Source organism: Solanum stenotomum, chromosome 7, assembly GCF_019186545.1.
Source record: "Solanum stenotomum isolate F172 chromosome 7, ASM1918654v1, whole genome shotgun sequence".
In the NCBI taxonomy this organism is placed as follows: Eukaryota; Viridiplantae; Streptophyta; class Magnoliopsida; order Solanales; family Solanaceae; genus Solanum; species Solanum stenotomum.
In genome coordinates, this window is record NC_064288.1 from 24,985,099 (window position 1) to 25,003,655 (window position 18,557).

The 18,557-nt window shown below is 35.6% G+C and overlaps 1 protein-coding gene across 6 annotated transcripts; it reads left to right on the top strand.

Moving 5' to 3' along the window:
• The first annotated feature begins 829 nt into the window (after positions 1 to 829).
• LOC125871484 (mitochondrial uncoupling protein 2-like) lies at positions 830 to 18,289 on the top strand. Of its 6 annotated transcripts, none has more exons than XM_049552082.1 (9): positions 847 to 1,028; positions 1,108 to 1,314; positions 1,391 to 1,469; positions 1,549 to 1,676; positions 1,753 to 1,851; positions 1,947 to 2,051; positions 9,553 to 9,627; positions 10,544 to 10,630; positions 17,264 to 17,707. In XM_049552082.1, exons 1-9 carry the CDS (start codon positions 957 to 959, stop codon positions 17,369 to 17,371), a joined length of 960 nt encoding a protein of 319 aa, XP_049408039.1. In that variant the 5' UTR covers positions 847 to 956; the 3' UTR covers positions 17,372 to 17,707. The 6 variants fall into 6 exon arrangements, with proteins under 6 accessions (XP_049408043.1, XP_049408039.1, XP_049408044.1 ...); XM_049552085.1 differs by having other exon boundaries at positions 853 to 1,028; positions 9,553 to 9,620; positions 17,264 to 17,712; XM_049552084.1 differs by lacking the exon at positions 17,264 to 17,707 and adding an exon at positions 17,770 to 18,289 and having other exon boundaries at positions 861 to 1,028; positions 9,553 to 9,620.
• Positions 18,290 to 18,557: the final 268 nt, after the last annotated feature.

The following is an 18,557-nucleotide window of genomic DNA, read 5'->3' on the forward strand; positions in this document are numbered from 1 at the left end:
TTACTTGCATTGATCAATGATTACGTTTTATGTTTTCTAACCCTTTTATCTTATGTTTTAACTTGGTCTTCGCATATCACTAAAATGTCCTTTTTAGCATGATTTCATATTTTTATGCATGACTATCATACTTGATGCATTTTTGTACAAACGCATATTCTTGCCTACATTTCCCCAAATGTAGGGTCCGACAATTCCTATTCATACCTCTGTGGCTAGAATATCTTAGTAGTTGAAGACTGAAGATTGGAGAGGCCTCATGTTTCGAGGACCAAGCCTTTATTTCATTATGTTTTCATTTTAGTTTTGAACTCAATATAGGTGCTACGCCTGATAAACTCTTATGTGCTAGATGACTTTGAGATGATGTTTAGATTTTCGCTTTTCTCTGTAAAACTTTTATATGTTGAAACTGCCTTTTTAAATTTTTTAAACTCTATTATCTTGTATGATGTATGCTAAGTGGCTTATATGGAACCTTTCCGGGTCTTGTATGCCATCTTACGCCTAGGGGCTACCTTGGGTCGTGACATACCCTAACTTCATTGTACCTCAAGAAAAATAATAGGTCTTCATTCTTCTCCCTATTTTCTTCTTATTATTATTTTATAGGTTCATGAAAACAAATTTTGAGGCATTTTTCAAATTTCAATTTACATTTAAAATTTTCATAATAAAAACTGATATTTAAATAAAGTATTTTTCATTTTGAATAATTGTGCTCATCAAACTGCAAATAAAAAAGATTAGTTGATAGTTGAAGAGTCCAATTTTTTTTTTTAAAAAAACCAATTGAAATGTGAGAGAATCTTTGTAGTTGAGCATTAGTATGGGAGTTGTTACTTGAGGTTTCAATTTGTGTAATTGAATCGTATCCTGCCTTTAATTCCCATTTACGTATATATATATATACAGTAATAAATAATATATGTTTTTGTTAATTCAACATTCTTTCAATGGCATTGGCATCTGAGATCTCAATCGCCGGAATCCTGGCTAGTAGCGCTATCGCTGCTTGTTTTGCGGAGGTATTTTTCTTGCGTCTCTGAAGTGATTGATATTGTTAATTTAGAAGATAACTAGTTGATTAGATCTGTGAATTTGCAGTTGTGTACTTTACCTCTAGACACCGCTAAAGTTAGACTACAGTTACAAAAGAGAGCAGGGGAAGGTTCCGGCAAGTACAGGGGATTATTAGGTACAGTTGCTACAATTGCTAAGGAGGAAGGTTTATTAGCTCTTTGGAAAGGCATTGTACCTGGCTTACATCGACAATGTATATATGGAGGCCTAAGGATTGGGTTATATGAGCCTGTAAGTATTCATTTGTGGAATTTATACTCCTATTTCCTTAAAGAAAATAGTAACAGTTTTTGATTCATTACATCAGGTCAAGGCCTTCTTTGCACATACCTATTATGTTGGAGATGGTTCCTTATTCACTAAAGTGTTTGCTGCTCTTGTTACTGGTGAGATAAACTTGATCATCACACTCTTATGATAATTGTATTTATTGACGGTTGACCTCTTCTTTCCAAATTTCCAAAGGTGCAATCGCAATTGCTCTGGCTAATCCAACTGATCTTGTAAAAGTTCGGCTCCAGGCTGAAGGTAAAGCTGGTACACCTAGGCGCTATGATGGTGCGTTCAATGCATACTATACCATAGTGAAACAGGTGATTGAGGATCTAACATGCACAACAAATTTATTCATGCACAATCATTTACATATTTTAGTTGATCAAATTATAGGAAGGGCTGGCAGCTTTGTGGACAGGAATTGTGCCAAATATTGCACGGAATGCTATTATCAATGCTGCTGAACTGGCCAGTTATGATCATCTCAAAGAGGTACATCTAATCATATTTTGATTCACCTGCTGTACCTCGACTACTTTTCTGCAACTATTTCATACACTGCTTCTCTGAAATTATATCATATGCAGATAATTTTAAAACTTCCAGGATTTACAGACACTGTTTTAACTCATCTCATAGCTGGTTTAGGTGCTGGATTCTTTGCAGTTTCTATCGGTTCTCCAGTTGATGTGGTAAAATTCCCTGTTCCTCAATATGTTAAAAGTGTTTTTAAGTGAATTCAAAAAACCAGATTATCTACCTATGGAACCTGCATTTTCTTTTTGGCTTTATCTGTTTTAAATTGTTTGAACCTGCAGTTTCTATTTGGCTCTATCTGTTTTAAATTGTTTTTTCGGAGAAATTACTCTTTTTTCTAATCATGGAAATTCTTATCGTTTTGAGACCAGAAATTTTTGAGATAAGATATAGGAAATGCACCAAAATGTGGCATAGCTGGTGCTTGCATGCCACTATTGTAAAAGAAAAGAAAAGAAGGTTTAGAGGACTGATGTCGCAACTTAATTATCTATACCTTTTCGTTCCAAGCTAGTTACGGTCAGTGTACATATTCTCAATATTCAGTTCGCTCTAGTGGGTCTCAATTTGAGTTTGGTGACTAAAGGATTTATTAATGTTAGACTATGTTTATGTTGATTGTTAACCAACTGCAAGCCTCCGCCTTTATCCGAACGTCGGACCAGCTATGCTTTTTGAAGCTCATATAGGCGGAGTTGATTTAAACCCTTGGGCACTGTTAGTATGGAAGAATAAAAGAAACCATAAAATCCGGTAGAACTGATACAAGTGTTGTGTTGTATATTGCCTAGCTAGATATCAGTGCATTTTATCTTTCAAGCAATTGATTTTAGAAGAAAGTGAATGACCAAGTAAGTTGTAGTTGAGATCATGTAGCTATTACTATCATACTCTTAGGGCTTAGCTATATCTATCATATTTAGTTGCATGTTTGAATTCCATTAGGATCTCGTAAACCATACTGTTAGAATAGAAATATGTACATATACTCCTACTTAGAATAGGAAGAAGAATAGGAATAGGAATCCTAGTTAGAAAAGGATTTCAATGTATTGTCTATAAATAGGGTCTCAATGTAACAATTTAGATACACAATTCAATAATATCTTCCTCATATATTTCTCACATGGTATCAGAGCATTGGTGAGAAATTTTAAGTCATCGTGTCAAATTCCGGCGACGACGGTTGGGACTGATTTGTGTCATCTTTCGTTCTGAAGGTGTTGTGCGAAAGACAACACCATCACGAGGCTCGGGAAGCTCAGGCGACCGAACCCCAATCAGATCCACCGAAAAAAACCCCCCCACGCGCCCCCATGCGCCGGTCAGAGGTGGAAGCTTTCCGGCGAGTAAATAGGATGCCCTCATCTTCTCTTCAGAATCAGGTTCCACATTCCATACTGTTTCCTAAGTCACATCTCTATCCTATCACCCCTCGTGTCTTTGGGAGCGCATGCTTTGTTCATAACTTAGCCCCAGGGAAAGATAAATTAGCCCCTCGTCCCTCAAATGTGTCTTTCTTGGTTACTCTCGAGTTCAAAAAGGGTATCGTTGTTATTCACATGATCTTCATCGTTACCTTATGTCTGCTGATGTTACATTCTTTGAGTCTCAGCCTTACTATACGTCTTCTGATCATCCTGATGTTTCTATAGTCTTACCCATACCTCAGGTTTTACCTGTACCAACTTTTGAGGAATCTACGATTACTTCTACATCTCCAGATGTAGTGCCACCACTCCTAACTTATCATCGCCGTCCGCGTCCAGCACTAGTACCAGATGATTCATGTCTTGCGCCAGACCCTGCTCGTACTGCGGACTTGCCTCCTCCTAACCAACCACTTGCACTTCAAAAAGGTATACGATCCACTCGAAATACTAACCCTCATTATACCTTCTTGAGTTATCATCGTCTATCATCACCCCATTATGCCTTTGTATCATCTTTGTCTTCTATTTCCATTCCTAAGACTACAGGTGAAGCACTTTCTCATTCTGGATGGAGGCAGGCTATGGTTGATGAGATGTCTGCTTTGCATAAGAGTGGTACTTGGGAGCTTGTCTCTCTTCCTGCAGGTAAATCTACTGTTGGTTGTCGTTGGGTTTATGCAGTCAAAATTGGTCCAGACGGTCAGGTTGATCGGCTTAAGGCTCGCCTTGTTGCCAAAGGGTATACTCAGATATTTGGGCTAGATTATAGCGACACTTTCGCCCCTGTGGCTAAAATAGCATCTGTCCGTCTTTTTCTATCTATGGCTGTCGTTCGTCATTGGCCTCTTCATCAGTTGGACATTAAGAATGCTTTTTTGCATGGTGATCTTGAGGAGGAAGTCTATATGGAGCAACCACCTGGTTTTGTTGCTCAGGGGGAGTCTAGTAGCCTTGTATGTCGATTGTGTAGGTCACTCTATGGTCTGAAGCAGTCTCCTAAAGCTTGGTTTGGGAAGTTCAGCACAGTTATTCAACAATTTGGCATGACTCGTAGTGGAGCTGATCACTCTGTATTTTATCGGCATTCTGCACCAAATCAGTGTATCTATTTGGTTGTGTACGTTGATGATATTGTTATCACTGGTAATGATCAAGATGGTATCACCAAATTGAAGCAACATCTCTTTAAGCACTTCCAGACTAAAGACCTTGGCAGATTGAAGTATTTTCTAGGTATTGAGGTTGCTCAGTCTAGATCAGGTATTGTTATTTCTCAACGCAAGTATGCCTTAGACATTCTTTAGGAGACGGGAATGATGGGATGTAGACCTATTGACACTCCTATGGATCCGAATGTTAAACTCCTTCCAGGACAGGGAGAGCCACTTAGTAATCCTGAAAGGTATAGACGGCTCGTTGGAAAATTGAATTATCTCACAGTAACTAGACCTGACATCTCTTTTCCTGTGAGTGTTGTAAGTCAGTTTATGACTTCCCCTTGTAATAGTCATTGGGAAGCAGTTGTTCGTATCTTGCGATATATAAAGTCAGCTCCTGGTAAAGGACTACTCTATGAGGATCAAGGCCATGAGCATATCACTGGATATACAGATGCTGATTGGGTAGGATCACCCTCTGATAGACGTTCGACATCCGGATATTGTGTTTTAGTAGGAGGTAATTTGGTGTCGTGGAAGAGTAAGAAACAAAGTGTGGTTGCTCGATCTAGTGCAGAATCAGATATTGAGCAATGGCAGCAGCAACTTGTGAGCTAGTCTGGATCAAACAGTTGCTGGGAGAACTAAAATTTGGCGAAATTGATCAGATGGAACTTGTGTGTGACAATCAAGTAGCTCTTCATATTGCATCAAATCCAGTGTTTCATGAAAGGACTAAGCACATTGAGATTGACTGTCACTTTGTCAGAGAAAAGATACTCTCAGGAGATATTGTTACGAAATTTGTGAAGTCAAATGATCGGCTTGCAGATATCTTCACCAAGTCCCTCACAAGTCCTCGTATTAATTACATCTGCAACAAGCTAGGTACATATGATTTGTATGCACTAGCTTGAGGGGAGTGTTAGAATAGAAATATGTACATATACTCCTACTTAGAATAGGAAGAAGAATAGGAATAGGAATCCTAGTTAGAAAAGGATTTCAATGTATTGTCTATAAATAGGGTCTCAATGTAACAATTTAGATACACAATTCAATAATATCTTCCCCATATATTTCTCACACATACCAAAAGTTTTAGTTTGAACCAGAAAGTGGAAAACCCCTTCGGACTGACTTAAAATCCCATCAAACTTAATTCCATGTTATTGTTGATATTTATGTTATTCTTACTCTTTGTTTTTCGAAAAATGAAGTTCTTGCTGAAATTTTTTAATATGGAGGTATGGAAAGCATCATAGAGAAATTTGAGAAGAAGTTTGCTTTATGGCAGATGCAATACCTTTCTTGAGGGGGCAGGCTTACAGACACAAACAATGTCCTAGATAATATTCCCTCACACTACATGTCTCTCGACCCTATGCCAAAAAAGATATAGCTACAGCTAGACACAATTAGAAGGAACTTCCTATGTAAAGGAAACACCAAGTTCCATAATTTCTATTTGGTCAAGTGGCCAAAAGTCACACTCCTCCCTAAGCACCTGGGTGGTTTAGGCATCAAGAACTTGGCTGTCCAAAATAGATGTCTGATTATGAAATGGTTATGGAGGTTCAATAGGGACATAGCATTATGGAAGAGGTGGTCTCTGAAAAACATGGAATCCAGTCACACTGGTGCACCAAAGTCTCCAGAGCACCATTTGGGGTTGGCCCTTGGAAGTACATTGCTAAACTCTGGGAAGAATTCAACCAGCATCGTAAATACCAAGCTGGCTGTGGTTTACATGTTAAGTTCTGACAGATGGATTGGTAACACCACTCTCCAGAATGATCTAGCTCTCTACTCAATATCAAGCAACCCCAATTCCTTATCTCCCAGAGCAGAGACAACAACACTTGAGCTCCAATCTCCAGAAGACACTTCGAAGACTAGGAACTTGAAGACTTATTTAATATGCTTTTTAGATTGGAGAATTGCATATTCAATGAGCAAGATGCAGACAAAATCAGATATGAAGGAAAGTCAGATGCCAAATATACAGTGAAGGCAGGATATACAACTTTGTGTGCCCAAAATCAAATGGACACTTGGCCATGGAAACTGATCTGGAAAAATTAAAGCATCCCCAAGGTGTTATGTTTTAGCTGGATAGTACTGCATGAGGCCTGGTTGACTCAAGAAAATCTTAGTGGAGGGAAGATAATCACTGTTAAAAGATGCTATGTGTGTAAACAGAACATAGAAACCAATAGACATCTCCTCCAACTGTCATGCCCCAAAATGGATTGTGACGTGGCCGACACCCAGTGCCTATTAGCTTGCACCAAGAGAACCATTATAATGTATTACATACTCAACTCATATCCATGTAACTCAATCATCTAATTATTTTCCATAGTAACCAAAAGAAATGAGAAAAGAGTTCATTAACGATAAAAGTGCATCAAATCATAAACTAGACATAAGTAGAAATGTCATTCACAATTCCATATGAGTATTCATTATACCAACTAAATACAAAGTCTCTATGACACTACATATGAAATGATAAAGTTATGGGGAAATCCTGCACTGTACAAAAATATACAATTAAATAGGTGATCCCACGAGTACATAGGTGCGCTCACCAAAAGGAGAAAGTTGCAGGAACTCTTGTTGTTCGTTGATCACCCTGCATCTGGCCAATCCTAAACCTAAACTTTACATCATTTTAAAAATGATGCCTGTGTATTGGAATACTCAGATATGTGACATAGCCACCACTCGTGGTGGGGAAAGTGTTATACAAATATATATGGAGAATGTAACAAGTGCATGAAAGATATATCATCAGCAATTTAACTCACCAAAAGCATACAAAGGGAACATAACTAGAATCATATAATAGAGGAACCAAGTATATAATTTAATTCATCAAAAGATGTAATGAAGCACACATTACTTTATAACATGTTTAGAATCTTAAAACCATCTCAATTGTGTAGTGTTCCACAGTTTTGATGTCAATGTCTCAAGCCTCATAATCATATGTGATGTATACCTCGGGGTGCCTTCCACGAGCCCAGCATACTCTCCCTGCTAGATAAGCTATGATACATCAGGGACGAAAGCCACGGGCCTGATCATCCCCTCGATCGGACAAGCAATGGTACACCGGGGTACAAAACCCACGAGCCCGGGCATCTCCTCGACCCGATGAGGAAATCAATATTAAAGTCTTTTGTAAACATTCTTACTTACTTTTCTTAAGTAATGGCTTTTGGCTGAATCTATTTCATTAAATCAAAATAGGGTAAATCAAATCAATTCATTCATAAACATGTAAAAATAATTGTAACCAACAAGTCACAAGAGATCAGTAAATGATGAAGTGCATCGCACATTAACCCCAATAGTCATAAAGAATCTTTAAGATTTTTAAATTTTCAAGAACTTAACTATTTAGGCATTTCATCATTTAAATCCCCAACCAAGAGTAGACCATGTCAACTTATCTCGCACGTGCATGGGATCTCATTAGCACTATCATTCAAGTAATGACGTGATTTTTGAAAACATACAAGTAGCTAGAAGCTTGGCATACCTCAAAGTCTCTTTAATCAAGCTAAGAGTCGCTCCAACTGTTTCAAAATACTCCAACAACTTCTATATACATTCATGAACTTGTAATAATCAACAACATATACCAATACTAGTTTAATCAACAAAGTGTTATACACTTAGGCTGAATTTTCACAAAATTCATATTCCCTCATTTTAGGTGATGTCTTGGTTAATCACCTAAACAATAATCCAACAACGGCATAACTACATTTATTTGAGCCGTATTAGACAATAAGTCCACCATTTAAACCCAAAGACACTATTGATCATCACTTTCACCAACTTCATACCCTTTATTAATGTCATATTAGGGTTTTGCATTTATGGTCACTCAAACCATTGACCAAGTCAAATAGCGCCTTTTTACCACCATAAATATCCATAAAAAACTCATACTTTTCATGTATATAAGTGTAGAAATCACCTTCTTGAAAAAAACCCAAAATTTCAATTTTAGAGATTATTTGAAGATACTTGATGTTCTTGTAGAAATCTTCCCTAACCAAAGATTATAATGTTGTTCGTATAGATATTAACCAACTCCGACTAACACAAATATTGGACTAAACTTACCTTGATTATTATAAAAATGACCTTAGCCGTCGAACCCTTGAAGAACCATTGTGAGACAGAGCTGGATTCATTTGTCATGGTAAGAAATGAAGAGAGTTTTTTTTGTTTGTTTGTTTGAAAATACCAATAGTTCCCTTTGTTTTGAGACTCACTTAGTGGAAAAAAATTGTCATTTTAAGTCCCCATTTCGTGACCTGAGAATACCTTAGCATTTGAGTTGATTTTTTTTTGTTGGTAATTCCATATTGTCTTTTGAACATCATTACATTCTCCATCCATGTACCTGGGGATCATGTTATAATGTCCAAAAATATTTTTCTTAATTTTCGTCGCCATTCGGTATGAAAAAAAATATTTTTTACATTTGTTAACACTTAAAGTGTTAAATTTAAATCGAAATTTCAGGGACACTTCACCTACATTGTGCAATGGTTGCTTATATTTGGAACATGTTCATGACAATTTATGCTTAAGATGGGTCATGCCTGACAGTATCAAGGATGTCTACACTGGTTGGATTTCATGGCAAGTTGATAAATCCATCGGAGAAGTCTGGAAAATGATTCCTGCTTGAATTATTTTGGTGTGTTTAGATGAGAGGAACAAAAGATTTTCTGAAGGAATATCAACTCCAAACCATTCCCTTAAGGCTAGATGTCTTTTAGATTTGTTTAGCTGGGATAGTTTATTTCCCGTAGAATCTCATTTGAAGTTGTTGGACTTTGTAAGCTCTTTATCCTTAGCATAGGTCTCAATTCTCGTTGTAACATAGCTATCAATCTCACTCTTTTGTAACTATTTTTCCATATGCATCTTCTTGATGCCATTTATAATACTACTTCATCAAAATATAACTTATAAAAATGTGTTTCTTATTAAATATTTTTTTATGAATGAAAAGGTTTTTGCTTGCTGTCTTTTAGGTCAAATCAAGAATGATGGGAGATTCAGTATACAGGAACACCTTTGATTGTTTTTTCCGAACATTGAAGTACGAGGTAATTTTGTTAAGTCATTTTCTGTTTCAGAACACATGGTCATTTGTCAGCATAACATATTTATTGTAGGTAGAAAAGTATTAGTAAAACGTACTTCAGTAATTTGCGACCTAAAATTGTTTACTGCATATGTAGACACAGAATTGTAGCAAGTCTAACTAAAGGTGTTCCTTTCAGTAATTGTATTTTGAAAAGTAATATACGTCCCAAAGTATGAAACAATACTCATGCTTGAAATAGCTGAAAACTTCGAATTTCAGCTTGAACATCACACATAAGATTGTTTTATTTTTATTTGGAGAATCCAGAAGTTGAAGTTGAAAATCACTCATTTGTATTTTTTCCATGCATCTTCTTGATGCTTTTTAGTGAAAGAATCATATTTCATAAAAACTAATCAGAAGTTGAAATGTGCCTCTGCATGCAATGAGAAGTGGATTCCTCCCACTGATCATAAAGAAAAAGAAAGAAAGAAAAAAAGTTGCAGGAGTAGGTAGTAGGTAGTGAGATAGATAACAAATAGCGGATGACGGATATGACCTATTTTTGTCTAATTGCTAAATAATGTATGAGGAAAAATATTGCTATAGAGGAACTTTTTTTATAACACAGAAAGCAGCTATACAATTAACCAAATATTTACTCCTGTTTCTATCTTCTTTGTATGAATTCCTCCTGTCTAGACCTATGCTTCTTAATCCCTTGGTATATCAACTGGTGTCAATGGGGAGCTCAGAGCAGTGGATACCCTTTAGTTACTAATTGACAAACTGCTTGCTGGCGATCCTGTATTCTCAACTTACATTGTGTTGCATCACTGATCTCAAATTTACCCTGATAATATCAAGAAAAGTTGGTTTTCGGATTAGTAGATATTAATATGAAATGCTTATGTAGCTTAACATGGCTAATGCAGGGACCACTTGCTTTTTATAAGGGTTTCCTCCCCAATTTTTTTCGACTAGGATCGTGGAACGTTATCATGTTTTTGACTCTTGAGCAAGTAAGTACAACTCCTACTCTGGGTCTAAAACCATGACTATAGATGTTAAGCATAATACTTACATTCCAATGAGTTTTGAGAAAATAATTTGTCCATCATTGTTATATATGTTGAGCTGAACCAACTCTCATTTAACCAATATACCTCTTTATCGTTTATATAGTTTCTTTTGACCATGGAAGGCAATTATGACAAGAGTAGAGATTGTGCATTGTCGAGTATTTGTGAGGGAACCAACATTTGCATGCTAACTTTTTATGATTTTAGATGATAAAAGAACGGAAAAGTGGTATCAAGATTCAAGAAAAGCGAGAGTATACCCGATAACATTTTTTGTGGTATAAAATGATCGTAAAAGGGTTTAAATTGCCATGAACGTATTGAAAATTGATTTAAAAAAATACCTCCCTTCGACCTAATGAGCCATAATTCCCTTTAACATTATCTCTAAGCACCAAATTCCCCCTCATTTTAACGGGATATGGAATATGTGGGACTTTTAATTAAACACGTGGCACAATTTATTGGTCCACATGGCAAAAAGACCAGCCCAAAAACAACCCAATCCAATTTAAAAAGACCCATGCCCTTATATACCATAAACCTAACCCCCAATTTCACCATTGGAAACAATCACGCAAAACTCTTGTTCTGCTTTCGTTTCTTCTTTCCAAAGGGATTACCTATTGATTTGATACCATCCATGGCGAATGCCAAGTTATATTGTAGACATTCTTGGATTTTTCTTGTGATATCATAAACTTCACGTGTTATACCACTTCTTCATGATGACTTTTTAGCATGTGAATCTTCTTATAATATTATTGATAAAAATCGGGTAACTTGAATAAAAAGAAGAAAATAATGTAGAAGCAAAAATACAAAGAGTAAAGACAATTTTTAAAAGATATTTGAAATTTGAGAATAAAATTCCTAAATTTCAAGATTAAGTTTAACAACCCTAACTGATCTTAGTATTGAAAATTAGCGGATTAGAACTAATTATGATACAAATAGAGTCAATCAAGAACTAAGATCAAAAGGTAATATAGACCCCTATTTTGACGAAATTAGGTATACGACTAATTACCATCCTTGATTTATGAATAAGAACCAAATATATCAAGTTAAGAATAATCTTACCTCTTAAAAAATTGTTCCTATAAGGTTTTAAGATAAATCTATAGTCACATCACACAAAGGTGTAAAAAAGAGAAATCTCTCAAATAATATTTATCACGTCTAATGAAAAATAACAAAATCCAACCCTAATATAGGAAAAACCCATCACAAATAGCATGAGATTCGAATCCTATTTTATGGAAATAGTAAATACTAAAACCAAACTAGACAACTTTTAAATTAGGAAAGCATGTAAAAAATAATACCAAACTTCTTCCTAAAATTAGCTAAAAAAAAGAAAGGAAAGAGTGGCCAAATTTCCTCCGATTCACATGCCTAATTTCAGCCCTACTTTGGGCATGAATTTCAACCATTTTTGGGGCTTTAACTTTCAGCACTTCGGGGAGCAAATAACCCCCTTGTTGGGCACTCCTTGGGCTCCATGTGGGCCCTTTCTCTTGGGCTTCATGTGACCCCAATCTTTCTCTTCTTGGACTTGGATCATGAAGTACGTGCTGCACTTAGCCCATTCTCTTTATAATTCTTGGGTTCTTCCACGATAAGCATCTTCTTGATTCCCATTGAAACATATCAACTTTAATGGAGGTATGCTACCGTGGATGCTAAAAAATAATTCTTCCTCGAATTTGAATCTTGCAAAATAAGAAGACATGCATTAGTAAACGACATCCATCAATTGATAGCAACAATGGTAGGAAAAGCAAGATAGTGACCACGTGTCCACTTAACCAAATTAAGCCTAGCATGTATAAATACATCCTTATAAAGCATGTGGACATTATCATCCGAGTAGAAAATTCGCTTGCTTATATAAGCACAACCAAATTCCCGTCTAGATGCCTAAGGAAATGATACATGGAACTCCAATTTAGTTCTATCAATAAAGTATTTCAATGGGCATGCAAAAAAGGACACAAGATCCCTAAAACATTCATCAAATTGAACACTTTAATGACATAGCCAAGTATCCTTTATTACACCACTCACATATTCTTCCACATAAAAACTATTCATATAAGCACATGAGTTTTCAAGAAGGTTAGAAGAATTTTTGAATTTCAAATAGAATCTCATAATTTCTAAGTAATTACTCTTAAAACAAGGTCCAACAAAGAGTATTTGATCACTAGTATCATAATAGTCATGTATCTCCTATCACTAATTATCACCTTTTTAAGCTCAGAATCATCAAGACTTGAAGAATAATGTCTTATCCCACGGAAAGAATCATATTTCAACAAGTTGTCACACAAAAACTCATTCAACTCTAGAAGAATAAGAGAGGAGGAATCATCTAACTCTTTCACAAGTCCCCTCCCACAAGCATCATGCCTAATCAAAATGATGTCATGCTCAATTTTAAAAAGGAAAAAATTACTCTTATGCTTGAACTTAGAGGTAATAGTTAATGACTTATTAATTATTATATAGCAAAATATCATCATCCTCAAAATTAATATAATCACAAATATAAGAAATAAAAGTGTAGTCCATTACTTCCAGAAAAACTTAGGTATTTTAGGAATACCAAGAATATGAATAAACCAATTATAGATATTGTACTTGGTCTTGTTTAGCAAAGGAACACCATCACCTTGTTTTTTCTTGTTCATTAGTGTTAGATCCCCATCTGTCTTGTTGGACTTCTTGTCACGAGTCTTATCTTGGACAAATCCAAAATAATTCTCTTTACCTTTATCCTTCTCATCAGCATGCACTTGCGCAATGGGGAATGTAGTTTTGATCATCTTAGATTAAGTTTATCTAATGATGGTTCTTCAATGCAAACTTTCCCATGAGTACCTACAAGAGAGTCGAAACAACTAGAAAAAAAGTAAGAATGTTAGATTTAGTATAAGAAATAGCCTCACTCAAACTCTCTTGTTTTTCTCTCTTTATCTCACGACCTTCCCCTCTTATTTTACTCTCATGGTCATGATCTCACTTTTCTTTTCTCTCGATGTCACTTTTTTCCTCATTTGACATCCCATTCTCTTCACACAACACATCTTCTCCTTTTTCCTCTCTTGGAATGTCAACATGCACTCCCTTGCTCCTCTTAATCTTTTCTCTCTCATCATCATCTATCCTCTCTAAATTTTTTTATATCCTCGTGAATTTGTGAAGGAGTCAAAGATGCGAGAGCAAATCTCTCCCTATTCATCTTGAGAGAATATTTATTATTTTCTATGTAGTATGAAGCTCCGCTATTAGCATACCATACCATGATTTTCCCATTAAGATATGACAAATTATACATGAGAACAACATCACACCAAACCTTGTCCTCATAACTTCCAACAGTGAACAACAATAACACCCTTTTATTTTTCTTTACTCCTTTCCACTTGAAGGGTGCAATAAGCTCAATACAAGGTAAGTTCAATCTCTCAACCATATAAGTGCTAATTAAGTCATATCCAAACTCTGTCATTTCTCATGGCACATAGCTTAGACAACATTTTAACTCTAGTTTGAAAAATAACTCTACCTTGGTCCTCCTCATCCTTGCCAAGTTGTACATTCATTTGGGTCCTCCTTTACTCAACTATGATGGCATCTATCGCACCAAGTCGGACAATACTCATTCGGAACACCTTGGCTAGGTTGTTGTTGTTTTGAGTTCTGGCTTTAGTTTCCTCACCTATTTGAGACATCTCAAGAAAATATCAAAGAAACAAGTATCTCTCAATTTGGCTCCCCGNCCCCCCCCCCCCCCCCCCCTCTTGATCTTGTACTCTCTTGCCTTTTTTCACTCAAATTACTACCTTTGACTGAATCCTTTAGAGATTATATATAAACCCTACTAGTAACAACCCTTCAGAAGTAAGATGTAGAAAGCAAAATAATTTACCAAAACTCAAACGAATTGGGTGATGAAACAAGAAAAAAAAACAAATTGTGTTACAAGAATTATTTTCAATTTTTCCCACTCTTCTTGATTTGACTCTTTGACTTAGGAAACCAAGAATCAAAACAAATCCGGAGTTTCTTAAAACTATCTTAATTCTCAAGTAATTTTTTTTTTTTTTGCTATATATGTAGCTTACCTTTTTTTTGGTAGATCAAGAACCTCCCAAGATTATTAAGTTGATAAGAACCACTGTCATTCCACTTCATTAAAATTGAGTTTACTTGAATAAAACAAAAAAATAATACGATAAAAAGACTAAAGACAAAATTTAAAGATATGTGAAAATCGAGAATAAAATCCTCAAATTTCAAGATTAAGCGCTAAGAACTCTAATTGATCTTAATATTCAAATTAGCACATTAAAAACAACTATTGATTCTAATAAAGTCAATTCAAGAAGATCAAAAGGTAATCTAAACCCATATTTCGAAGAAATTAAAGACAATAAATAGTTTGAGACCGATTACCTTCTTTAATTTGTACTAATAAGAACCAAAGATATCAAATTAAGAATTAAGCTTATCTCTTAAAGAATCATTCTTATAGGGTTGTAAGATAAATTTATATCCACCATACAGAATGGTGGAAATGAGATAAACCTCTCAAATAATATTCATCACGTCTAATAAAAAATAACAAAATATCTTTCCCCAAATAACATGAGATCCATCAAATCCTATTTCTATGGAAATAATAAATACTAAAACCAATCTAGGAAACTTTTAAATTAGAAAATTCTAAACTAGGAAAGCATGTAAACATAATACCAAACTTCTTCCTAAAATAAGCTAACAAAATGAAAGGAAAAAGTGGCCAAATTCCCTCCATTTCACACCCCTAATTTCAGCACTACGTTGGGCATGAATTTCAGCCGTTTTAGGGTTTTAACTTTCAACATTTTGGGCATGCAAAAAAGCCTCTTGTTGGGCACTCCTTTGGGCTTCTCTTGGGGTCCATGTGGGCCTTCTCTTGGGCCTCATGTGACCCCACCAATCTTCCTCCTCTTGGACTTGAACTTGAATCATGAAATACATGTAGCACGTAGTCCATTCTCTTCATAATTCTTGGGTTCTTCTTCCATGATAAGCATCTTCTTGATTTTCCATTGAAACCCATCAAACTTTAATTGAGGTATGCCACCGTGGATACTATCAATCGTACTTCTAGCTGAGGCCATTTTGGTTCACCCATTTCCAGTTGGTACATGAGAAATTTTCTTGTATAAGATGACATCTGAGAGTTAAGTTTATCTGTTCATGGTATATACAAGCATTGGTCTTTTACAATGGGGTCAGAGCATTGGTCTTTTACAATGGGGTCAGGTAGTTTTGGGCTGGGTCTTATAGCCATTAGGATCAATAAATTTGTTCCATGTGTTCAATTAAAAGCTCCACATATTTCCATGTCAGCTTCCGTCAAAACGAGGGGCAATTTTGTGGTTAAAATAACGTGAAGGGCAATTATGGTCCAATAGGTGAAAGTAGAGTATTTTGATCCATTTTCAATACGTTCAGGGAAATTGTGACCCTTTTCTGTAAAATGATTAATACCTTCCTTTCAAAGGAATATGGACACCGTTTTGGTATTGAGCAAAATGGGAAGTTGGACTACTTTTTCAAACAGAGGAAGTAGGATTCAGGAAACTGTTCAATTTTGTTATGTTCCTAGGATGCCACCTAATATTCAATTTTGTTCTGTTTTTGGGCTAGCTTGACTCCACCCATTTGAACATCAAGGGTGTGTTTGGTATGAAAAGAAAATATTTCAATTGAAAATGTTCACCGTGAAAGTATTTCTTTTAAAATGTTCTCCTGCAAAATACATGGCTTTCTTACTTATTGCTTGTGTACTATTATCTCAAAAGTATTTGTGCACAATATAGAAAAATACTATGGGAGGTGAGGGTGGAAGTATAGGGGTAGGGCGTGGTGGGCTACTGAAGTGTGGGGATGAGGTGTGCTTATTGTGGAATGTCACTTGTAGAATTTGTTTTCCCTATTTCTATCAGGAAAGTCATTTTCCTCATTTTAAGGAACTTGCTTTTATAGAGAAACATTTTCCAAAAGTTTTGACCAACCAGACATGGAAATATTGAAAAATTTCCTCCATCCCTAGGCACTCTTCGACCTTGAGCTTTAGCTTGACTTCAGCCATGTGAAAATCGAAGTTTGATAGTAATGGAATCCCAAAATAAATATTGAAAAATTTCCTCCATCCCTAAATACTCTTCGACCTTGAGCTCTAGCTTGACTTCATCCATGTGAAAATCCAAGTTTGATAGTAATGGAATCCCAAAATTAACTGTTCTGCCCTGATTACTTTACTAGCCTCTCTCAGGTTCCTTAGACCATCCTTTCAGATTCCTCCCCCAGTCTGCTTTTCTCTCCCGCCCCCCTTCCCTTCCAGTAGGGCATCTTCTCCCCCATTCCTACCTTGGTAAAGCCACCGTTTCTTTTGTATATATCTTGTTGTGTGTTCATCTGCAGTTTGCACCTTGCAGAACCATGTTATATTACACATGGTTAATTATTTTACTTACATTCTTTTGTTTTATGTGTTAAATTTCTTAATTAAAGGAAAATAGCTGCATGTTTTTGCTTGGATGGAATATGTTGGGGACTTTGGATAACGAATATGTAGATTTGTCTAATGAAGGAAGCCATTACCCAAATGTCGAAAAGTGAAAAGCTAAGCTTCATTGTTCCAAGCTAATTATTGACTGGTATTGTGGGAACTAAACTTTGCCTGCATATAACTGGCTGGCCCAAAGTCCTGTGAAAGCGATTCTATTTTTTTCTTGTCATTCACAGTAGAAGCTTCTGTAATTTCTATATGAGGTGATTATTGTGTTGGCATGACGAAAGCCTCTCTTATCAAACAAAAAAGAATAAAGAGCCAATATCATTTTTTTGAAAGGTGTATTTTAACTTTTCAAACTAGAGCTAGGTCTGTTTATGCTGATGACTTAAGTGCCTTGAGGCTGGGACGATTTTGTTAGTCTCATCTAACCTAAACACAAAATAGCAAGTTGATGCACTATTTACCATCCTATTTCTTACGTTGTGTAATATTTCTGTGATAGGTCAAGAGATGGTTGGGATGATAAATAAATTTAATTGGCCATTGAGTGTCTGCCAGCAGAAAGGGATTGAATTTGTGCATCTGCAATTGCTTTCTGAAGAGGTAACAAGTGTGATGTGGTTGTTTCGATCCAGATATCACACAAGTTACACGGGAGTTATACTTATTCAGAGGGTCTTTATGGTGACCAAGGGTTGCCTTTGTCTTTTCTCCAGTTACTAGTGGAAAAAATGGCATGCTATATAAATTTATACATGAAATTTATACTAAACTGCCCTATTATACCTTCTTCTTCTCCTTTTTGGGGGGGCAAAAGACAACTTTTTGAGCTAGTCAATAGCCTGATTTCCTTATTTGTATGTATATACAAGGAAATGTTTTCTTGAATTGAAATAATAATTCTGATTTTGAAGAATCTCCACCAACAACATTGATTTCAACACATGCAAATCCACTTTTGTATTCAAGTCGAAGAAATGTTTGATTCTTATTTAATGTGAAACATCAACTTGATTGAGGCATGACTTTGTAGTACTTGGATGTATACATTTTCAAATTATATGTATATGCAATCAGTGGCGGATCCACGATTTTAATGTTATGGCTGCTTATTTAGCTACCAATCACAAAATATAAGTGTACAATTTTAACACTTGTCATAAAAAAGACAATCATATTTAAATATGATAGCGAAAAAAATCAATAAAAAACTACAATAAAAAAATTTTTGGATTAAAAAAAAGAAGAAAGATACAATTTTTTCTATAAAATTTTGTTTAGGAAAATTCA